Source organism: Tyto alba, unplaced genomic scaffold, assembly GCF_018691265.1.
Source record: "Tyto alba isolate M040663 unplaced genomic scaffold, T.alba_DEE_v4.0 Super-Scaffold_18, whole genome shotgun sequence".
NCBI classification, from domain to species: Eukaryota; Metazoa; Chordata; class Aves; order Strigiformes; family Tytonidae; genus Tyto; species Tyto alba.
In genome coordinates this window covers 7,576,394-7,601,391 of record NW_024881280.1, presented here as the reverse complement: position 1 = coordinate 7,601,391, position 24,998 = coordinate 7,576,394, and the positions used below count along the sequence as shown (strand labels likewise).

At 40.7% G+C, this 24,998-nt stretch overlaps 1 protein-coding gene and 1 long non-coding RNA gene across 3 annotated transcripts; one reads left to right on the top strand and one right to left on the bottom strand.

Moving 5' to 3' along the window:
* Positions 1-208: 208 nt before the first annotated feature.
* Positions 209-8,099, top strand: OIP5 (Opa interacting protein 5). Its single transcript, XM_032990019.2, has 6 exons — positions 209-536; positions 655-721; positions 1,702-1,824; positions 2,379-2,460; positions 3,732-3,855; positions 6,729-8,099. The coding sequence occupies exons 1-6, from the start codon at positions 290-292 to the stop codon at positions 6,749-6,751; spliced, it is 666 nt and encodes a 221-aa protein (XP_032845910.1). The 5' UTR covers positions 209-289; the 3' UTR covers positions 6,752-8,099.
* LOC116960973 lies at positions 6,916-22,811 on the bottom strand. 2 transcript variants are annotated; one of them, XR_004406693.2, is made up of 4 exons: positions 22,680-22,811; positions 17,569-17,605; positions 16,739-16,966; positions 6,916-15,901 (listed from the first exon to the last, which is right to left on the bottom strand). It is a non-coding gene; the product is annotated as an uncharacterized LOC116960973 (long non-coding RNA). The 2 variants fall into 2 exon arrangements; XR_006165142.1 differs by having other exon boundaries at positions 16,773-16,966.
* Between the last annotated feature and the right edge of the window lie 2,187 nt (positions 22,812-24,998).

Below are 24,998 nucleotides of genomic sequence, written 5' to 3'. Positions count from 1 at the left end.
GGCTGGATGAGGCAAAGGAGGCGGAGCCCTGAGGCACGGAAACCACCAATGGAGGCGCGGCCAGCGGGGTACGCTCGCTTTTTTTCAAACATGATTGGCGGTCCTAGCGAGGAAAAGCCCCGCCCTCCCCTGCTTGATTGACTCGGTGCGGCCCGCTTCCCAATAGCCTCGGGTGAGGGAGGGGGATTGATGCCTCCCTTGCCCAATGGCAGCGCGGATCTTCCAGGCGCGCTCCAATGGTGAGGCCGGGAAGGCGGGGGCGGAGCGCTCAAATGCGGGGCGGGAGGAAATGGCGCTGCGCCGGCAGTTGCAGCAGTTCGTACGCAGCCCGTTGTCCGCCGGTTCTATCGTCGTGGAGCAGCCGCCCGCCGCCACCGAGCCCTCTTCACGCGCCTTACTGCCACCGCCACCGCCTCCCTTACTGCCGCCGCACTGCGCCGTCTTCCACTGCCGCGGCTGCTGGGCGGTGCTGGGGGACTCGCTGCACCTCTGCGCTCAGGAGGAGCGGTGGGGGCTCAGCCTCCTCGTCTGTTTCAGTTAGTGGCGGTGCCCGCGCGGGGCTGGGCCCGCCGCCGGGGGGGCCGGGTCTGGGAGGTGGGGGGGGAGTGTGAGGGGAACGTCTCGTTTTCAGTGGGTCTCTCCTTTTCCTCTCAGAAGTCACCAACGATGTGAGCTGGGAGGACTCGCTCCTCTTCGGCCTCGAGGGAGCCCTCCTGGGATGGTGCGTACCTCGCCCGGTTCCCGCTTTTGGGCAGCGGCCGCCGCGAGAAAACCCTTGAGGGCAGAACCGGCTTTCGGCGGAGCCGGGAGCTCCCTGGGATTCTGCCCTGGGGTTTCTTACGGGTTTGGGAAACTCCGAGGTTCCTTTCGTACCCCCCGTTCCGTCACCTGGGATGGAGAAGCCTTTTGTAGTTATGTAGCTCTCATCTTTGTCAAAATCAAAAGTTCTGCTGCTCTAACCTTTGGTGCTGGAGAAGAAGGTTTGAGCAGCACAGTAAAAAACAGCTTGTCCTTTAGGGCTCTTTCTTCTGCTCCTTCCCTAAAAGGTCTGTTATCTAAATTAAAGCATCTGTCTTTGGGGTTTTGTTTTTGTGATTTTCATACTGAAAATGAGTAACTTCTGCAACTCTGTTCACAAGCCTCCAGTTAGCAATAGGTTTGTTAACGCCGGGATTAGTCTGATGGGAAGGATGTCAACACCACCTGAGGATTTATAGAACCAGTAGTTTGTTTAAATTCTGTTTAGAGGCTACTTTATAAGGCTGGGAGCTTTGTAAATGTAAGACTTTTTTTTTTGTTTGTTTTTAGTTTTTCCTCTCTCTGCATGAGGCAATAATCTTGTTTTATCAGGAGGAAATTTCACATTTGTGATCTGGCACAGACATTGTTTTACCAGTGAAATCATGTTTGAGTAGTATAGCCTAATGTGGTAATAAGACATGTATTTGTCTTATTATCTGTCATAATAAGATATCTTCTTTAATTGCATCTTTATTCATTACAGAGATTATTTCTTGTACAACATGCCCAAGTTATGTTTACATTATCTTTGTGTGTACTATTTCTTTAAAGAGAAAGTAGTATTATGTCTTGATTTGCTGTCCTAACAGAACTGAAGATTTGATGTCCTCTGACAAGCATGCATCATCTGTGGTTTCACGAAGCTTCTGTTCAGTAATATTACTCCCTTTCTCCTTCTAGTGCTTATAATGCATTATCCTGCCGGTCATGTGGCTTGGTAGTGGGCTTCATTCTTTATTCTGCCTCTAGTGCCCTGGCATATCTCCGAGGCTTCTTCTGTTTCTTGAAGGACAGCATCATCTGGTGAGTGTACTGTATTTATATGGTCAGTGATTTCACAGGAATTTGGAAGTTTTTACAACAGGGTGTGCAGCTACACTACAGCTAACAACAGCAGCTGTACTTTTGACCGAGCACATTGGTGTGGGATTTTAATATCATCCCCTCTGTTTAAACTGTGACAGTGTGACTCCGTTTGATTTGCCTTGTGCTTCTTAAGTGTCCTCATGTAATGTCAAGGTTTAAATTTAGTTGCTTGCAATACTGAAATCTCCTTCAGTTCCAGATTCGTTTAGCTAATTTAAGGCATCAAAGTAGTTCCATTATAGATTGAGGACCTGACTATAGAAACTGTAAATTACTTGTAGCTGGTGATGAGAGGACCTTATGATTTCAAAGTAAAACCATTGTTATGTTTTAAATATTTTCATAATGCATTAGCTACTTTTGGCAACAACTTTGTATCTGCTTTAAAATCATCTTAAATTATCTGTCTAAACAATGAATGCAACTATGGGATTTTTAATGTTTTTTCTTGTTTCTTTGGGTTTTTTTCCCTTTCCCTTTTTGTTTTCCAGTTATCTCTTAGAAAAACAAACTTCAATAGAAGCTTCTAAGGTGAATTTTCCTGCTGTGACCTTGAAGGGCCAACTGCAGGAAGTAAGGTTTCTACATTAATTTATATGGAAAATATTTTTTAAATGCTGGTATTTTTTATATTAGTCCAAAAATATTGATACAATTTTTTTTTTTTTTTTAAGTGCATAAGATGGAGAAAATACTGACTTATAATACTGTGACTGACTTAAATGCATGAGACATGCAAAATATTTTCCAGAACCACTTGCCTTTAAAACATGCCCAGTTCTAGATAAATTTTTGGCAACAGTGTATTAACCTTTTATCTCTACACTTTGAAAAGAAAACAAGAATTGTTTAATCAGACTGCCTCACTATTACTAGTTGTGTTGTCCCTACAACTGATAAGTCACTGTTGAAGAATTTTTAAAAAAAAATAGCAATTTGTTAGTTTGAAAGGGATTCTAGCACATCTTCATTTATGGCTATGTAAGCTCAAAAGAGCATGGTAGTATTTACTTCTCCTGTCAGAGACACTAGAATCTCCCTCCTTTTGTGATATTTAAATTGGATGTTCTTTTCCATAACTTGGTTAGTTGTTAACTTAGTAAATTGTCTGTCCCTTAGCTCAAATAAAGTTCCTGTGTGTAGGAGACAGTTGGCGTACCCACTGTTTATGTCCTCACTTGTTCCTTAATTTTTTGTTTTTTGTTTCTGTCCTAAGCATGGAAATGGGCTCCTGACATTTCTTAAGTTTTGTCTTCTTTAAAGTCATCTTTTGGTGTCTTACCAGACATTGGAGTGGTTTTAGAGGTCAAGTGAGGCTAAACTGCAAAAATTTTATCCAGGCGACACTTCTAAAGCTGAGACACATTTTTCTGAAGTTAAAAAATGGTAGTATTTCACTGCAAACATAAATTATGTGTCTGTGGAATTTGCTTGTTGGCTAGAACAAGTGCAAGAATCGGGTCTTTGTTTTTTCAGACACAGTGTCAGCAGGATTTTATTCTTGTGCTTTAGATGTGATAACTTAAGCTGCAGACTCTGGAAATGGCATTTTTGAGGGACTGTCTGCATGTAATCATAAAGTAATGATGAAGCAGTCTGTCCAGATATTGCCAAAGAAGATCTCTGGCTGTGTAAAAACTTGAAATGAGTTAACTAGGGAAGATTGGATTGATTGTAATAAGGCTCCAGCAACTCTGTCTACTTAAGTAGAATATTTCCATACATCTCCAAAAGGGGTTATGCTGGCCCTTGTTAATCTCTTGCCTTCGTAGCAATCCAGTGTTAGGACATTTTTCTCTAGTTTTAATACTCTTATTTCTCTTTTTTTTTTTTTTTTTTTCTAGCTGAAAGAAAAGCTTGTGGAGACTCACACTCGCATAGAGAAGTTGATAAAGCAGCTACAGGAACTGGAACAAAAGAATAACATGTCAGAAAGGCAAAGCTCTGTATCGGATGCCGTTGACCAGGGTATGCAGTAGTCAGGGCCAACTAATAATATGCTATTTTCAAGAGCTGCTGGGGTTGCTTCTGCATCTCTGCAGAGTTTCATTAGGATGAAATAATGCACCGGAACAGGTTTGAGTGTTGATCTGTCACTTTATCTGTGTATGGAAAGAACTGATGCTTCAGTGCATCCTTTCAGTCTATGGGGAACACCTGAAAATCTGACATACTAAAGTTATGCTTGGAAAAATGAATAGCTCATCCATGCAGCATGTCACTCTCTGAGACAGGATATAACTATGACTTGGATTCTCTCTGACTTCAGGGGCAAACCCAGCCTTTGAAATATTAGTCATGTTTCTGGAACTATACAAAACATACTAGAAAGATGATATTTGAGAGGAGCATTGAATGTTCTTACAGAGATTTGAAGGATATCATAGAAGCTGCATGGTGTGCCTGGTGCATGTATCTGGATGGCACAATGTTGGCTGGAGCACAAGGTTTTGGATTTCAAATTCAAGGGCAACCCACATGTCAGCCAAGTCCTCTGGAAGTGCAGCCTCATGGATGCACAGGACCGAGTCAAGTTCTGGCAGCTCTGTGAAGCTTAGGCTGTGAGCAGCTCCCTTAACAGTTGAGCCTGCCTTTCTGGGGCTGAAGCTGTGAAACCAAGGAACCAGGTTTTTTTCTTTTCCTTCACGTCTGATCAGTCGTGGGAACACTGCTCTGCTGAAGTTGTGATGATCTGCCTGCTGCCTTCACTTGGCCGGGCAAGATGTTTCATGAAAAATCAGTGATCTGTTACCAAAGTAATTTGGTGAAAAAGAACACTACTTACTCTCTGTTGTTGGGACAGAATATCTTTATCCCCAATTATTGCTGGTTGGAAAATTAAGGGTCCTTTTCCTCTCCCTTTTGCTGCCTCAAGGGCTGATGTTTTAAACCTTCCATAGATCTTAGTAGTCGTCTGTAGTGGTTTACTTCATTCCTGTGATGCAATTTGCTGTTCCTTCTGCTTCTGTATATGATTGGCAGGTTGCCCTCCCCCTTGCTGCTGATGCCAGTACTCCCTGTATTTTGTGGTCTTATTTGTAAAATAACTCCTGTAATGGGCTTGGAGCAGAAGGGACAAAACTCACTGCCAGGCACTTCAGGGGCTTTAGGTGGGCAGCTGGTACTCATCCTACTGCTAATGGGTCACTCTGCTGCTTTTTGGCTCAGTTTGGGGTTGTCTCAGTTTGGTCTGATTAAGCGATAACACGGAGTACCAACAGCCGTTCTGCAGGGAGAGGAGGGGCATGCTCTGTTAAATTCTAATACTGTATGCTATCTATTCCTATTGTTTTACAAATCTGACAGTGTAAGTGCAAATCAGTGACAGCTAAATTCAGGATATCAAAAGTTAACTACCTGAAGTAAATCTTACAATCTTGTAAGGTCTGTTTCATGGCCTGTAATGTTCTCCAAAATGAGCTGTATCCTGAACCCTTAATAGGAATGTTGTTTTTAAAGCTTGAATTTGCTGTATTTGTTGTTAGCAAGAACAAAGACTTTTTTAAAAGTTGTGTTGTACAGTGATTTCTGCACTGTTGGTCTTTAACTGAGGTCTTGTGACTAAGTTCATTTTGTGCAAACATTTCCCCATCTCAGGTGAATGTTTTCCATTGTGTAAATTCATTTTTGTATTACTTTCTTAGTGAGAGCCTTTTTGTTCTTGCATCAGTAAGAAACATGATTGATAATAGGACTATTCGCTTTTGCTCTTTCATTCTGGTTTCTGCATTGAGCCTGTTTATCGCTATCTACTTGACATCTATACTGTATATAACTGCTCAATTGTCTTGTTTCATTTGTGTCCACCCTTAAAAGGAAAAGCTATCAGTTACATTTCTTCTTTAACGATCATATAAAAAAAGTTTTAAATAATTAAAAAAAAAAAACAACCCAAAAATGAAATTCAGAAATATCAGTGATCTGCACAATATATAATATCATGTGAGTCATGCTACTCTTTCTCTAATCTTTGGAAGTGGGAGGACCTCTGCTCTGTCAAGTCAAGCTGTGGTCCTTCATGTCTATCAAGTGATGTGTTTTCTTGGCACTGATTAATGTACCTGCAGATGCTTGCAGCAGTGCAGTGTTCTAAGTAAATTTTATTTTAAGAAGCAAGCCATGTAAAATGAATGCATTATCTTCAGTAATTTGAGATGACTGTTTACTATCAACCTCTAGGTGCATTTTGATTTAAGTGATGCTTATAAAATTTTACTTCTGAAAGATTAAGCGTTTGATCCCACAGACCATCCCAGATTCAAATTCCTCTTAATCTATAACTGATGAATAGATATTTGTTTATTCTAGTATAGAACCTAATCTCCTCTAACTAGGCATCTTGATAGATGTGTTCTAGCTTTAAGTGCAGCCAGGGCCATTCTGGTGTGGGAGGGATGGATTTGAATGAATACCAACCACTTTAAAAAGCAAGTTTTGAGGTCAGGCCTTCTTAGGTTAGCTGTCCAGCAGCTGTCATCTTTGAATCCAGAGACAAAAACAACTAGAAAATGAAACAAATTAAGGTGGTTGAACAGGCTCCTGAAGTAACAATTATCCTGTGAATCTTCTGTAAACTAACATAAGGTATAGCAATCCATAACAGGTTTTGGAAAGCTTAGAGCAGGGTGGGGAGTCATGGCTTCTCCAGCATCATCCTCATGAGGTGGTGTCATACAGAAGGAATTTTTCAGAAATGTAGTTGCCAAAGCAATAAGCAATCCATATCTATGGAACAGTTTTCTGCGGGGCTTATTATTTTTAGGCAATTTATACAAGCAACAGCAGCTTTCTTCTACCTTGAAGCTTTTATCTGACATTTTTTTCTTTCGTTGCCTTCCAAGAAGTTGAAGGCTCTTGTGCCTGAAGTCTGCTGAACAGCTGGACTCAGAGAAGATATCCAACATACCTTAGTTTTGCTCAAAATGTTAAGCTTTGACAAAGCTACAGCAAGGACAAACACATCTCAGAAGTGGAGCGGAGGGTGTAATAAATTGGTTAATTTGGCTTCTGAACAAATGACACATCCAGTTTTAGTGCATTCTCAGCCTGTGCTGCTTTATTGCTAAAAAAATTTGTATACAGGTGCAGAGTTTCCAAGTTCATTTTTAAACAGTTCCTCTTTACAGTGTCAAAAGAATAAAATCTTATCTTGAAATCCTCAAAGATGCATAGATATAAAAGCAAGCTGCCTTTTGGAAAAACATCAGAATTTGCAGGGAGACATTCTTTCACTGTTACCATGTAAAACATGTGCAATGGGAGTACACAGTTCCTAGTGACACCAATAATTTCCTTCACTAATCCATATTCACTAATCCATATAAGCATGCCATCAGAAGTGCAGTAAAAGAAGTATTTTTCTAGCCTGTTTTTAAGTATGAAGGTAAAGTTAAAGAATCTATAACTAATACTTCTCCTTTGCTGTTGTGTCACTTTTGAAAAGGAGGATATCTTCACAGACTATTCCCCAGCTTTTATATTGAAGGAAATAAACATTAACAAAAGATACAATTGCTTACACATCCCACAAAATATATTTCACAGGGTTTAAAATTATGTGAAGTGTTCTAAAGAATACTCACAAAGAATTAGGTGGCCCTGGTCAACTGTAGGGCTAAACTTGTTTTACAAATTCTCTTTTTGCTTGAAGAAATTGGCTCAAAGGATTGCATTTAGTCTAACTTCTGATACCATAAACCAGGTCTCTTATAATATTCCTATCTTCATTTGGCAATTCTTGTGTAACTAGAAAGAGCATTCATGAAAAAAAAAAAACACAACCCCCATTCTAAACCCAAATCATGATGCTGTATGGATGATTGGCTATGAAATATGAACAGGAGTTAACTTGACACACAGTTTCTTCCTGCAAGACACTTCCTCTTTCTATTTAAGAAAAAGGACTGAGCCTCTGTACATGGAGAAGTGTTCTGCACAAGTTAAGCCCACCTACAAAATTAAGCTAAGCTAGAAGTATGAAATTTTGCAGTAACAAGCTAGTATTCTACATGCTTGAATACAAGTTGAAACTTGGAAAAGTATTAGTGACGTAGGCTATGCCACACATTCTATGTTATTTTCAAACTGCCAGCAGAAATTCACTGCATTATCCACTGAAAGACTTGGGAAATATTACAGAGAACACACTAAAAGTTTACAGAAAGATGGCACCCAAATTCCCTTTTATTAAATAAGAGAAATAAAGAAAAAAAGACTATTGCAACCTGTGTTGCAGAAGATAAAGACCTTCAGTGATCAAATCTCATTTTCTGTTTTTAAAAATCTCTTTAAAGAACTTAAAAAATATACAAGATTACCAGTATTTTCAGGTTCATTCCTGCAGGTGCCATTATTGCTGGCTGGTACCAGTATGCTTCAGTACAGCTGCCTATGTGGCTAGAGAGTTACCTGAAAATACTGTCTATTAAAAAGCTATTCAACACCTGAAATATATGTACTGTGCTTATTAATTTCAGTCTTCTCCAAATAATTTCTCTCACCACACCCAAGCTTATTACCTACTGTCTGGCAAATACTACACTCAATTTGAGTCTGTGGTTTCCATTACCTTTTTTTGTGTTGTTTTGTGTTTGTTTTGTTTTGTTTTTTTCCCCACCAGTTGCTCCCCCCTTGCACCTTGTAAGAAACTCTGCACCCTTTTCCTTGCTACAGCTGCAGCAGGTGAGAAACCTCATCTCGCCCCTAAACATGCTTAGTTCATGCCCTGCTTTTTACATGCTCAGGGCACTAATACGAACTAGACAAGAGGTTATCAAGGCGAGTTCTGCTGATCCTTGTTCCTGATTTACAGTTTTGGTGCCATGCTTCTGTCCCTATCTATACATTCTGCCCCTTTCTCTACAGAGGCAGCACATTCTCTAAAAAAAAAAAAAAAAAAATCAAAATTTGAGAATTCAAGCAGGAAGTTCAAGCTATTGGTATATTAATTCCTATTGCTTCATTATGTATAAATGCATATCTCAATTTACTGGTAATAACTACATTACACTAGACATTTTGAATCATGCATAATTAGAATACTAGCTCTAAGATTTGGTTTGTGGGCCTGTGCCACTTTCCTTCGTTTCTCCATATAGTTCTTCATGCCTAAAGCATTACAAACTAGCCACCTTTTATTTGACCTGCAAACACACTCATTTGGAGGGGAGTGGAGAGAAACAGACAGGGTTGACATAGGACACACTAGACAGTTATAACAGTAAATTACCTTTTCTCTGTTGTAAAGCCATAGGGAATCTGTCTGCATTATAACCTGGCACATCAGCTCAGAGACAGAAACACGCTCTGCTTACATCATGAACACCAACACTTTCTCTAAAACTCGGGAGAAAGCGTAGAGCAGACGGAAAGGGAATAAAACTCAGCATCCATGGTTAGTGTTCTGCACTGTTAAACGAGTTGCCCTGGTTCAACTGTTGGCTTTTGTGTGCCAGTCAAAGCGCTACAGGGGCAAAATACTGGATCATTCAGTAAAAGAAATCCAATGGAATCTAACTTGAACTGCCATTGTGCAGCTCTGTACCTGAACAGCAAGCAGGTTTATTAGTTTTGGAGGAAGACCAGACAGTTTCCTAGGGATGCAGGAAGCAGTTATTTCTAAGATCGGTTATCCATCAAAAACTGTTCCTTTTGTATTTTTCCCTTCTCTGCTCAAAAAACCACACTGCCAGCTCTTGACAATGTAACTCTTGCGTAGAGTGTCAGTATCCTGAAGCTTGGTACAATTTCTTCTCACTCACTATATCAAGGCGTCTTTGCAAGACTTTCTCTTTTGTCCTAAATTTGACCATCATCCTCAGTTGCAGAAGGTGCAATTCCTGAAGGTGCAATTCCCAACACAAGTACTGGCTAGACCTTCTGCAGCAGCACTACTGGATGTAGAAACAGCACATACTTGTCTTGTCTGGCTTTAGTACTGCTACTGGGGGCATGTCAGTACTGGTCACTACACTTTGATATCCCACACAGGAGTGCATAGCATCTAACACTTCCACTTAGTTTTAGAAGCAGGGAAATCAAGGGGGTTGGAGCAAAAGTCCATGTCATAGTACAAGGGCTGAAAGGCAAAGAGATTCCTTTTGTTGCTCTTAATAGTTTCTAGTCTAGTAGCCCACAGATCATTATAGAAAGTCTGAACTAGGAAGAATATGCAGATAGCTTGGCTGGCTGCATCAGGCTCGATTTCTTCCCTCTCTTCTCTGAACGAAGAATTCTGTACAGCCCCAAAGTTCAGACTTCTGAAGTATGAACATGACTGAGTTTTCATTATTATTTCATTATTATATAAATGTACTTGCTGACCACAGATCAGAATAAATTTATAATTTCTCTAATGTAATCAGACAACAATCAAATTAAGGTCCCCTATGGCCAGCTTCCAATTTTATCAATGATTCAATAGCTGGAATTTAAGCTGATTACAATCTTCCAGATCAATCAGCTTTTCATACACTTATTACATATTAGTCAACACTTAATTTAGACATTCTCACGCTTATCTTGGTTACTTTATACTGCAAAAATGCTCACAGCCCTCACAGTCCCATTACCAACTTATGAAGAGCCAAAGGGCTGCGACTTCCTAGTTTTGAAACATTAGAAGCCTCTGTTCAGTTGTAAGTTACCGTCCAAATTATTTCAGCTTTCTAGAAGAAATCCAGCCAGGTAAGATCTAAACCTCTGATACAATAATTCTGTTCAGAATACACTATTATCTGTTGGGCCATATTGTCTCTATAGACTACATATCTGCACTGAAAACAGTGTCAACTATGGACGTTTTAAACTCCTGTGGCTCTTTTATGTAACCCTTTGATCACAAATACTTTGCTGGGTGCAGAAGCTACAGCTGTAGATCAATCACCCTTTGTGTTACCAGAGGCTTCGCAGTACCTGCCCCTGCAAAACTTCAGGCATCAACAGAAATCAATTATGGGCTGAAATAGAGTGTTTAGCAAGGTTAAAATTATTTTTTGCTGTAAAATAACATTTTTAGAATTCTACAATTGTGCTTGGAATGTACAAATGTTTTGAGTGTCAAGACTTCTCTAACTTTTTGTTTAAAGACCATCTCAGATTGGTCTTTTTAAACAAAGGAAACAAAAAGTACTTCTGCCCTTCCCCCAGCACTCACTGACAGTGCTTCAGACCTGTGACACAGCTAATTTGTGTGTGGTTTTGGTTTTTTGTTTTTTTTTTTGTTTTGTTTTTTTTGTTAATATCAGGTTCATTAACTAAGTATTCAAGTGCCAAATTCCCTCCAATGAGAGGAACATAAGAGGAATTCACCCATCTTCTCAGGAAGAGACTCTTCACACAACTACCTGCAGCACAGAGCGCCACAAACGTATTTGGTTATTACCCACTTACTCTACTGTACAGTCTTGCTAATGCAAGTTAGTTACTATCACATGCAAAACAGTTATTGCTACTAAAGTTCTATTTTCTTATTAAATCATCTTATGGCTTTGTTTGCATCAGGGATTCTTCCCCCTACGTACTGTGCTATTTTGCATTCCAGTTTCAGAGGTATTTTTCAATTGATTCTCCCAAGCACTAAACTACTTTATTCAATGGTACAGCTACTTCCATTTAGAATTGAACATAACGCTCAGCACAGGTCCCCCAGAGCTCTGCTGTAAATGGCCCACCTGTCCAATTTTCTTGGAAATGTATTAGATGAAGAGGGTTGGTTGTTTGGTTGGGTTTGTTCCCCCTTACATACATTAACTCTGCACAGAGTACTGGTTTTGCAACAAAGTACATGCTTCTTGATTAATTACTTTAGAGACACATCGTATCAAAATTACAAAACCAAGCAACCCATTCCCTCCCTCCCCCTAACGGCCATTTACAGGCAGGTCTCAGGAAAAAAAAAATGCAGTATCCTCTCTAAGTTAAAAGAGAATTTTGTTCTTGCAAAAGAGAGAAATGCGTGAAGAGCAACACTGGCACCAAATAAAAGACTTTTTCCTAGGAAATCAGAGAATTCCATCCATAGAGCATTGCGCATCTCAGGAACCATACCAGTCTCTTATTTGACCAGCCCAAGCTGCCCATTGAGTGCTTAACCATTTAGACTTCCCCTGGTCTAAACTTTCCTTCTGAGAAAAAGCAGAGGGGAGAGGCAGAAATTATTAAAATTGAGCTTAGAGCTGGAAAGCAATACTGGAAGTTACTTAAAATACAGGATATTGAGTTCTCAATAATACAGGGTTGGGGAATCTCTGATCCATAGGCTAGAGATAGCCTGCTGCACAGATACAGTCTGCAATGTTGTTTTTCAACAGCCCTTGACCTTATTATATTCTCTCATTATTATCAACATTAAGATGTATGTAAATGCAGGATCCACCAAAGGTGTGAAAAGATTCAACAGGACTTCAGCCAAAAAAGGTTCCCCATTCCTGCAATAACAGATAAAAGTCTTCTACGTAGAATTGGCAGATAGCATTTTGCAACCATTAACTTAAATAACGAGGATAACGTTTACCTAGTTATAACAATTCTATAGTCAGATCTGAAAAAATAAATTTACTTAACAGATTTTGTAAATGATCTTAAGGTAGCAGAGATGCGTACAAAATGCACACAAACTCCTCAGCATATTCATATTTTTCTGAGTATACCCAACCTATGATGATAATAAAATTGAAAATGCTGCACATGGAAAAAAATACCTTCAACAAAGACTAGAAAGAAAAGAAACCCACTGATAGAGATGAGAATTCTGGACGCTTACATACACTAGCTTACTATTGCAGTTGGACAGATAGACTAAAACCAAAAAGTCAACTATGATTCTATGAAGCCCGTTAAGTGAATGCATTCCATTCCTAAAGATAGCGTTGCCATTGTCAAAGGGAGGATACTGCATGTTTAGACCATGTTTGTGACATTTCTATTGTATCCTTTCTATTGTTAATTACATTATCATCACTGTTTATTAATAAATTTGTCACTCTGAAATTGTAAAAATACTACTAGGCTCATGCACTGATCCTAACATGGCACTACAGTTTGCTACAAAGCACTAATGCTTATGGAACTATACACATCTCAAAATGGAAGACATTGGTGATTTTGTTGTTTTCAAACAACTTGTAACATCATTTTGTCCACAAGTATTAAAATATATATATGTATATATATATGATCTATTGCACATGCCCCTTGTTTTTGTAATCTTTCACATGGGAAGATTTCCAACCGACATAGAGAAAAAGTGGAGCACGAAAAAGTTAGGTAGGCTGAGGCAGCATTTCCTAACACAGCAGTTTTATAAAGGTGCTGGCTGGAAAGGTACGGCAGTGGGGGTCTTCTGGGCATGCACTATTGGAGTATTACTTCTGTGAAAGCCACAGATCCATAGCCCTGCTAAAAATATTATGATTTAAAATTAAACTTGAAAACTAATGTTGTTACATTATCATGAATAGCAGTCAGGAAAAAATCAGCAATTCTATTTTTTTTTTATTACAATGCAGGGTTACTAAATGTTGAGGGTTATTCCCACAGAAAAAGAAATTAAAGAGCTTAATGTCTATTCTCTAGTCAGACACATTGTTAGTTTTTGTACATGCCCACAGAAAACAAAAATACCTTCCTGTTCCTCAAGTATTTTGTCATCAAGCTATGCAAGAAACAACTGCCAGCTCTAATGTCAAAAGGGTAAATTGGGAAGAAGGAGGAAAAGGAAATTCCCAGATCTAAAAATCAGATGTTTCTTGTACCAGATACCTCCCAACCACTTATAATCTTATGATATTGACAGTATTTTCCATCACTTAGAGATGGATCCTGCTTCTACAGACATCTACATTAAATCCCATTGGTTTCAACATAAGGAGGCCCTAAAAGGAAGTGTGCTTTTCTAGTTGCCTCCAATGCCAGAAAATTCAGACCATATTCAGCAAAGAAATCCTACGTTCTTAAAAAAAGTCAGGCCAAGCTGGTGGTTGCCTCATCAAGATCAATGTAACTTTTATCACACAGCTCATCACAATGTTATACACAATTTTGGTGCACCTCTCTGCTCATTACAGTTGGCATTTTTTGATATGCAGCGTCTTGCCCATCACTCTTTAGCTTACACATCTGATCTTCTCTTCATGGAAACAAAAAATGGGTAAAGCTGTCATTAAATCTTATTGTTACAATGCAAGTCTAAACACAGGCTTAACTCTACTCTGAAGATTAGGATCAACATCAACACTTGTCCTTACTCTACTATGGAACTTGGTCCCATAAAATGTCACCACATTTTTAGTATCAGAATGCTGCCTTTGCAATCTATCATTAAGATTTAAGAGGGAATTCAATTGTTGGCTTTTTCAGCCAATTTCAGGCTGCCTGGCTCTCTCCAGCAGTTTTTCTAAAGTGAAAAATAGAACCAAACAAGAAATCTAAAATATCCGCCCCAACCATGCTATTATTTCCCAAAACCTATTAACAGAACCTATATACCTGTATTTGATCCAGATTTGAAAATATTGTTTTAAGGTAATAAGTCACATTTTCTAAATCACAAGCTTGGAATAAGGTGCACTAAGAAGAGCTCCAGATTTCAGGTGGAATAGAATACATATCCCGGTTCTGGGTTTTTTTGCCAAGAAATCTTACTTGCCATATACAATATCATAGCAGGGAGCATGTAAACAATACACACTCCCATCTCAGAATGATAGAAAACATCCTATAGAATCACAAATGATGGAGACAAAGAATCTTGTGTAAACATAAGAACAACAGATTGCGCCTTAGTTTGGAAAGGAATAAGAGGAAGCAGAAGGCGGCCCATCCTAAGTATTTCTGCTCTCTCACGTCACCCCTCTTACGTGGCTAACAACAGTCCATTCTCTTGGGCCTATTTCTACCTAGATGATGGAAACATACAGGTCACCTCAGCTCTCAGTCACAGAAGAATCAAAAAGCTGATTGCATCAGCAGTACGAAAAGCTGAAACCATGCCATGAAAGCTGAGTGGATAAACTGCAACTTTACATCTCTGGTCTCTTCTACCCCAAGAGAAGTTAATTTCTTTAATAAAGAAAGAAGTTCTGACCTATCTCTTCTACCGTAGAATGTTTTTGTTCCTTTTGCTGCTAAAGACTCATAAAAAGCCAAAGGGAAGGAATGATTCAACATAAACCTAATCATTATCCTGTTACCCCAGAGGCCTTTAAAGCTTCATTTTTCTTTGCTAAAAATGAAATGGTGCAGAGTAATTTCTCCTCCTGGTGAAAGCTCTTCATATCCAGCACTTACATAGGTTTGCACATGCAAATATACATTTTGATCACAGACTGGGACGATGCATTTACACACTATAGACAAGGTGATTCTGCATTTGTTCCTGTGCGTTAGCTGCTTTACGTGAGTTGACATCAAGACATCTATCTACAAAGTCAAGCCTGGGTCCTGGACTAGAAAATACCTGTATGGGATGTCCCCAGTTGTTTGGCAAGTTTCTTCATCATGTCAGAGCAGAAAATATGTTATGGTTTTCCTGCTGCAATTTTTCATACATGTCAAGACAGTTTGACATCGCAATGCATGCAGACACTTTATCTGCTAGAAATTCCATTATGACACAGTGAAGTACTTAACCTTCCTAAAATGAAGAAGGAAATACCGGTGAACATCACCAGCTTTCTCTTGCATCTGATTACAAAGTATTTCTCACTTTAGAACAGAATGCAGAAAGCTGGATGAAGAGCTGGCCCAGAAGACATTTCTTCAGGGAAACAAATGCTGATTTCTGTTACTCTGCTTTTGGAGTTTTGATAAAACGGTGGGGTACTTCTGTGGCAGAAGTCATCTGGTGAATCAAATGTTGGGTGAGATGGTTGAAATAGGAAGCGGAGAGATCTTTGTTCATTCAGCTCCATGGAAGTGAAGGACAGCTTTTTGCTTGCTAGAAGAGAAACAGCCACATGTTGCAGCCTATGAGCAAGCAACAGGACTGCTTTCTTCTTGAATGTCAGGAGAGGATCTGGAATCCCAAAATAAAAAAATCAGGAGAGGTAGTTTAAGAATTAGAATAAAATACATTCAACATTAAAATGACCGCTTGTTCATTACTTTAAAAGCCTGACTCTAATGGACAAAATTAGCTGGCTTCACAAACTGCAATAAACCCTTGCTCCATAAGATTTTATATTTAACTGTAGATGTCCATGAGCTGGCTAAAGAAATACTACAGAAATGCTGAACTATACACTCATTCAGAAGCAATGCATCCAAAAATATACCGGTGTTAATTAGCTATGGGGCTTCTTAACTGTGACTCCAACATATAGCATGGCAATGTTCAGACAGCACCCGAATACACACTGCACACAGAGTATGTTCTGCTGCAGCAGGTCACAATTCAGAGAGACACCATAAACTATCACCTAATAAACTACAAAACTGTCAGTGCTGTGGAGAAAAAAGCATTTACGACAGTTGTGAGATCACACAGATTAGCTACTCACTTTCACTCATTCCTCCCCACTTATCCACAGCGTGGACGTAAGTCAGTAACTCATCTTGTCACTGATCTCCTGGCCTTTCATCAGTGACACTCACCTAGTATCACCTAGTCACAGTAGCTGTTAAGACATGATTTTTTTGCTTTAAGTTTGATGCCAGCCTGGACTGGAAGGTAACATGTGTGGGTTCCTGCATAGCCAGTGCCAGAAACATTTCTTATCAGTCTCCTGTACTACAATGAGATGTTAAAAACTTGTTTTCTTTGGTTTCTCTCACATAAAAGAACATGAGGATACACTGTATTTTCTACCCCCTTTCTCTCTTTTCTCTGTATTTCTCCTCTTACTCTAATTACCTTAACCCTTTTGTTGATTAAGTTCAGAAATAACCTTCCAGTGACAATTTTCAACTGTGTTAGAAGTAGCAAGTAGATCATGACAATGGAAATACAGCACACATCACCACCACTCTCTCTCTGAGGCACTCAAATATTTCAGCTGAACGTGAGCTTGACCATCCATGCTCACACTACTGGGAAAGTCTTACTCTTGTTATGAAGATGGGGAAAAACAGACCTGGAGAGCTGAAACAAAACATGACAAAGGTTTGTGGCAGAGCTGAGAATGGAATATAGCACTCTTGTTACACACCTTAAATACCAGAATACCTTCATTTCATTCACTGGAAGAAAAAAAAAAAAAAAAAAAAAAAGAAATCAAAACTCAAGAAGTTGATCGTCATCATTAGAAATTCTGAATGCACTTTTTTCTGTTTGATAATTGACGTTTGGTTAAATTATTGTTCTTTCAATCCTACTGTTTAACAAATACCACTTTTAAGATAACTACTCCAAGTTAATATAATTATGCAACTAGTGTCTCTTAGTAGAGAAAAATTACATCACGGAACAGGAATTTTATAACTTTAAAAGCATTAATTCTTGTTAGAATACATAATTAAAATCAAAGTCTCTTTCAAGTGAAGCCGAAGCTGAAAGCTGACACTGTGGGAACATTGCAGTTCTCTGAAAGTATCCTCAGAAAAATTAAAATCTCAATGACTGACTTATTTGGAGAGGAAAAAAAAAAAAGAAAAAAAAAAAAGAAATAAAACCCCTAAATCAAGAAATTTGACAAGGTTAGTACCTGATATTTAATACCTAAATAACCTTATGGTTTTACTCACCATTATTTTTGATCAATCCACATTCTCTTCAGTGAGCCTAGGGAGAAAGAGATGAACAAATGAAATTAAATTTGCATCTAGAAAGCGATTCAAACCACACATGATTATCTGCATAAGACACAAAAGATTAGCCGTACTTCCCAGGAACCAGTTAACATTTTTAGATTTTCTACATAAAATATGTTGATGTTACTTTTCAAACAATCATATCCACCCCCTTCCTTTAGTCTAAGGGAAAGGTTGGTCAAGTGAATCGGGCCCAAGTATAGAAGACCCAGGACAGGCAAGCTTTAACTAAGAGCAGGCTGGGCAGGAAAAGCATATACCCAAAACACCCCTGAAAGGCTTTTGTTCAGAAACCATTCTGCTTCCTGGAGTAAAATCACGCGTGTCATTCACTTCACAGAATGTAGTTTACACAGTGCCGAATTCCCTTTTTCCCTGGTATTTGTTGGTTTCTACCTTACTGTGAACAGCTTACAGCCCGTGGTCGACCAACTGTACCTGACGCATTAAGCATTCAACACACCGAAACAACTTTCTAACGGTGCATATTTTTAAAATAAATGACTTTGTGGTAAGCTATCATCAACAGACAGATGTTTCAGTTTCATAGGAAGTGAGATGGACACAATTTGAGTCTCTAGTAAGGCAAGATATTCTTTCTTGTTAATAACAAACCACTGTAGCTGAGCTGACAACCTAACTAGAAGAGTAACAGATTGCTATAAGCAGAACTAACTGATCTCACAGAACTTACATTATTAAAAACTCCCAGTATCCTCACCAAAGTATTATGAGCTTCCACCTTCCTGCACAACACAGCATTTCTGCAAGAACCTTCAGAAAATTCAGTCATCAGATAATCTGAGCCCTGTATTTCACAGTAGTTATTCCATTCTCATATTCCAGTTCTGTCCCTTCCTACTCAAGTCCTCCCTCAAGAACCTGCCAAGCACTATGCGACTTTGAAAGATCAAGGAGCCAAGAGCAAATGATTCACAGAACAATTAATTTGATGGGGAACAGTTATCAGGAACTCCTCCAAATTTACTTCTCATAATGGAAACAGTTCCCAATGCCCATCTTTGAAAAGTTGGGTGTTCTTTCACTTATTCTAAAACTACGAATTAACTAAACTAGATACTAAAGTAAGTCTTATTACAAAAACACAGCAGATGACAAAGAACTTGTAAAAGGAACGGTTCATCCAATACTGAAATTCAGTTGGCTTTAACCAATTTTTTATTTTATTTTAACAAGTTCACTGACTTTGGGTGCCCTGGTATTTAAAAACTCTGCTTGATATGCTTTCTATCTGACTTTCATAGATTATGTGGGAGCAGAGTTCACACAGTACCAACAGAACTTGCAAATGCAACTGAATATACATCAAGGCTGTTGAAAATTAGCAGGCACTGAAACTGATGGTGACAGCATCAACTCTACAGTTAAAAGCTAATGGAAATTACGAAGAAAAAATATTATTCTTGTTTCATACCTTACTGAACATACAATCAATTGATCTGAAACAACAAATATTTGTGAAAACACAACATTAAATGTATTAATCATTTTTCTGTTATAAAATCAGAAAATATTATTTTTAAGTTTTGACATATTGTCCCTTCATATCTTTTTTGCTCTACTGTAAGTAAAGGTTAGTTTTCACGAACGTCAAATCTCACATTCAAACAGACAACATCTTGCATACAGGCAACTAACTTCACCTCTTTTTGCTTTGCAATTGCTGAAGAAATATCTCAAGTAAATTGACCAGCAAAACTGCAGTATTTGTCTTTTCATATAGATCAACATGCCTATTACCAATGCACCAATGGAAAATAAAATAATAATAGGCACACTGGAATTGGAAACTATACTAAAATGAGTAACATACAGCTGTGCTACCAAGTTCTACTCCAGCCCTCACACTGTTTTAAGGTATCCTTAGTTTCAATTACAGTAGTCAGCAAAAACTCAAGATCCATCAGATCCAGCCTTCCAAAACACTACCTTTCTCTCACACATACAGAGAGAAATGCTCCAGGAGATAAGCAGAATTAACAGGGACACAGAAGATGATTCCTCTTCTCTTCCCTACAGCCTGAGAAGTATGTGAAGAAGGAAAGATCTAGAAACAGGCTTATATAGAAAGCCCAATATACAACAACTTGAAAAGTTAAATGTGGTGATATGTGAAGATACAGAAAGCAAAATTAACACTACAGATCACAAGTTCACCAAGGCCTTACACATGGCTTGAAGTGTCAAATTTAACCTGGAAAGCTCATAATGATGGAAGTTTACATCACACACACAAAATACAATAGAAGTAGCTTACAGTCCTGCAAAAAAAAATAGCTGCCTTTGTGCTCCTTTCACTTTCTAGGTAACTTCTGAAAAGGCATCTAAACCCAATGTGTGATGCAATATAAAGAACTGTATTAGAAAGGCTAAGAATGGTGTGACTGGAGATAGAGCAGGAACAGGGCTCTCAAAAGGGCTTGTGGCACCCACGTTAGCAGGTCATCAACACCCCAGCACATCCTTCCCCCTGCAATTTCAGAAGACACCCAGCCCTGGAGACAAAGAACACTGCTGAACGTTGAGCCAAGCAGGGCAGACACAGACCACTGTCACCTCCAAAAGGGCACACAAAGGCATATCCAAAACCTGGAATGGTTGCCAACCTAGGAAGAGACCAGATAGCATAAGGACCTGCCAGCTGATGTGCCACGTCCTCTACCTGGGATCCGGGACTCAGCACCTGGACACGAGCAAGGCAGTGCCAGGCTGGTGGGCACGCAGCTCGAGCAGCCCTGCGATGGTGCCCGGCTACCCGACAGACATCGCAGGCACTGCACGCGTTCTGCCACTCGGGAGACTGCAAGCCTGAGTGAGTGTTTTGTTTCTCTTTACATTTTGAATAAAAATCACCTTCCTCCCCTATGAGGTTGCCCATGGATATTTGCTGCATTGTTGGAACGGCAGCAGAGAAAATAGGGAAGACTGTCTTACAGCTGAGCTTTCTATTCCATGTTACACACACCATAATAATGTGCTCCTTGAATACCATCCAGGCAAAGAAACATTCCTTCCTCCACATCCTGTTTTAGAAAAATCGTCCTTTTTTTTTTTTTTTTTTTTTTTTTCTTCTTTCTTTTAATCCTCCAAAGACTGTGCAGGCCCTCGCATCTTGCATTCACATAACCTCCAGCACGTCAGGACTGGTTTCAAACACTGCTCCTCTTCTACGTTTTTAAGAATGAATGTGGGAGGTGTTCAAGAGATACTCCAGACTCCTCACAGACTCGGTCAGAGTTTTTAGCCTTACTTGGCCCACGATTTTTGACACCCCTGAATGACAGGTCACCATTGTAAGATACAGAGCCTGTTCACGCAAACCTTCCCACTGCAGACTCACAGCACTGTTGGCAAGACTGTAAAGCAGTGTTTACAGTTGATCTGACATATACCAGCATAACAAATCCCTCTGATTTTTTTTTTTATTTTAATATACTATTTCTCACAGCTCCTGTGCATTCAAAGCAATTAAGTATTAACCCAAATGAATCTACTTACTGCTAAAATAGTGTTACTTTATGGGAAATTTGATTGCTTATTATTCTTTTAATGATAACATAAAGCAAAATTATCTTTACATGTAATACGCCAAAGGCAAATCCCCGGGTATATTTTAACAATTCATATATAGGCATGTATAAGTAGGAATATTCATCAGTAGCAGCACGCTGTGTCTTAATGCTATGTTGCTCATAAGCTGCTATTACTGTTACTACATGAATAATATAGCACATGAAATTGGTAAAACGTTCCTTAGGAAATTTTTCTCGTAAGTAACTACTGCTTTCAGAACTAGTTGTGACAAAAACACTTAGCTTATTTCTTTCGGGTTATTTCACCAGTTACAAACAACTACTTCATTATTAGACCATGTAAGATAACACGCCACACCTGCCCAAAATCTAAAGCTGTGCTTCTCATCGAACCACTTCAATTTTTTACTTTTACCTGACATGCATGTCAAAAACACAGTCACTCTGAATTCTATGACAAAATTGAGATTCAAAGCATTGTTATCAAATTTAGAATACAAGGAGTATCATGAAAGTAACAGTAATCCTTTGACTTTCAGTAAGAAGTGTCCTCCCTCTGGTTTCTGTATTTTTTTTTTGTTTGTTAATTTAAACAAAGTACCATTCTGTAGTACAAAATACTTCAAATAATTTTGAAAAATTCAGGGCATACCTGACCTGCATGTTACTAACATGGAAAGGAGAGCGGTTTTTAGTAACAGTTTCACGTGTTTCATCGTACATAAAATCCTCTTCACCTTATTCTCAACAACCACATCAATTCATAAGGCTACAATCGATTCCCCTATAATCTCTCCACCAAAACCTACTTTGCACTGTTGATTACTTGTATGCTCTGGTTTTGCCAAATGAAAGCCATCCCCTTTGGGCACTCCTGTGTCGGTATAACATAAAACCGCCAGAAAAAAAGACTTTAACTGCTCAGATTAGCAAAACCCACCCCGCGCACGGATTCCGTGAATAAGAACGAGGACAGAACAGCAGCTATAACCAGTGCCATGCTCGTAGCCGGAGATGAACAGACTAATTTCGGAGGATACCTTTCGGTTTCTCCCCTCCATGACCGCCGTCAGAGAGACGCTCCCGGCTTGTTCGCAGCTCGGCTGCTGCTGTGGGGGAAGGCCCAGGCTCTCCGCTCTCCCTCCCGTCCTCACCCCCAGCTCCGAAGTTACTCGGACTTTTCAGGGCGGCAGGCGGCTCAACCCGGCCCGCTTCCCGCTTCTCCCCGCCCCGCCCTCACCCGCGCGCCAGGCGGCGTCCCCCCCCCCACACGGCAGGCACCTCCTCACACACCCCCCGCACCCCGGGGGCCGCGCCGGCGGGTGAAGCGAGCCGGGCGGCCGCCCAGTCGCGCCCACCGGATCCGGCCCGGGGCGGCGGGCGGAGCGCGCCTCAGGGAGCGGCGGGCGCGAACGTGCCCGGGCCCAGCGCAAGCAGGGAGCGGGGCACCGGGCGGGGAAGCAGGTCATTGTTCACCCCGCCAGCACTCACCTGAGCGCGGCCGAGGCCGCGGGGCCGCGGCCGGCCCCAGCCCCTCCGCGTCTTCCCCTCACTCCGCCATCTTCCCCTCCTTACCTCGGCCGCCCGGCGGGGGGCTCGCAAGCGCCCGGCGACGCCGGACCCGCCCACTCGGCCGGGAGCCTATTGGGGCGCAGCTCCCATGCATCAGCCGCCCAGTTCTGGAGGGTGATTGGTCATCGGCGCCCGTCCATCACGGAGGCTGGCCTCCCGCCTCCACGGCTTTCTCTTGCGATTGGCCCCGGGGAGGGGCACGCGCCTGGAAGACGATTGGCTCGCGCCGCGCGGGCGGGGCTGGCCTGGGGCGAATCCTCCGGTGACCTCCGCGAGAATTTAAAGGGGCCGCGGGCGAAAGGGCGGGGTTGGGGGGGGCGGCGGCGGGAACGCCGGTCCCGCTCCACCGGAGGGGCTGCGGTACCCCCGGCCCGACGGGCCCCAGCCGCCCGCCCCGCGGGGAGCCGTTCCGCCAGCGGGCCCGGGGCCGCAGAGCCGTCACGGTGGGGAGGGCGGGTGTCCGGGTCATCCCCGTCCCCCCCAACCGGCCCGGGAGGGGTGGGGTGTTCCCCCGCCGAACCCCATGGCGTGGCCGTTGCTGCCCCCCGGGTGCTGCCGCCGCTCCCCCGTCCTCCATTTCACCGCGCAGCAACGGCCAACGCCACCACCCCCCCACCGCAAGCCCGGGTGCCTGTGACATCCCGGCTGCCTCGGCCCTGCCGCGGCTATCAAGGGACCGTGATTGCTCTCAATGACTGCTTTTATGCATTCTGACAGTTTTTTGTACCATCTGCAATTTTTTTATGGTTTTTTTTTTTTTTTTTTTTTTTAGCAGCGGTAATTTTACACTTCAAGCTGACGGGTGAATGTATTGAACAGTGTGAAGAGGAGTACTTACCCATTCAGAAAACTCTCGAGAAACACCCCCATTTAACCGTGATTCATCACAGACAACTACTACAAGCCATTGCAGTTGAAATCTTAAACCATTTAATGCACATTTTCTGCTATGTAGTGTTTTAATGTGGATCATCAGCTTAAATGAAACACTTCTGCCAACTTAACCGTTATATCCACACGCTATTTACAATCAAAGTTGTCATTTCAAAGAACTGAAAGCAGACTTTTTAAGTAATTTTCCATTGTAGAGTTATGAAAACTAACATTATTTTTACAAGTCAAATCCTGTATTCAGATTTGTTTTGCCCCGATCATGCCAAACTCAGGGGCCTACAGCTATTTAAGTCAACTCATTTGCCATCTTGAAGTATTGATTAGCCATCAAACCTAGTTCCACTTCCTGCAGTCTTCATAATCCTCTAACAGTTAATGAAAATTAATTGAAACCAGAGATTTCTGCAGCAAACCACCCAGAGAATCTCACCGTAACAAATTTGAGTCTGCAGATTTAAAACTAGACTTTTACTTGCCAGTAGAAAATGGTTCATCTGTAAATACCTACCCCTTATACTGCTTTTTCAAAAGACAAAGATGAAATACTAAGTAGCTCTGCCTCTCAGCTGATATTCTTATCCCTCTTCCAGACTTTAACCTTCACACATGACCTTTGTGCTCAAGAAGACTAAAGATAATTTCTATAAATAGATATGCTAAAAACATTACCTTTGTGGAAATCTGCACAGCTTAGTTTTCAACAAATTTAACATACATTTCTCAGCTTTGTAAAGCTTCCCTTACTGTCTACCACCCTTTAAGTTACATGGTAAACATGTAGATTTCAGAACACTGAGTAAGATACTCAGTGGTTTCCATATGATTTACCCAGCCAACAGCGAAATTCTGATAGTTTACTGCAACGAAGTTACTTGGTCTTTGATTTGGTTGTAGGTGGTTTTGTTTTGTGTTTGTGTTTTTTTTTGCCATATACCTATTAGAGTATTTGTGTTCACCTTAAAGCACATTAGCAAAAATACCTGATGTCTACGGTGGGGGTTTAGAAGGACAGACATCACAAACTAGCATTGGTATTATATACCCTCTAATTAGAACAATGCTACAACACTATGGGGGGGAAGCCTAGTTTGGAGCCATGGAGAGGTATAAAGCTCAAGTTGTTCTGGGATCCACAGCAAATTATTATGAGTGCATGTCCTCTTCTGGAGCTCATGTTTTGCACTAGTTTCATCCATTCTACCAGAATAAAGGATTATTAGTACCCCAAAACCAAACTCAGTTATAAGAAATTGATCTGCAAGGCCCACTAGCACCATTCTACTGGTATTTAACTCTTCGAGTCACAAAAGACTAGTCAATTACCATACAGGAATAGTTTTGGGC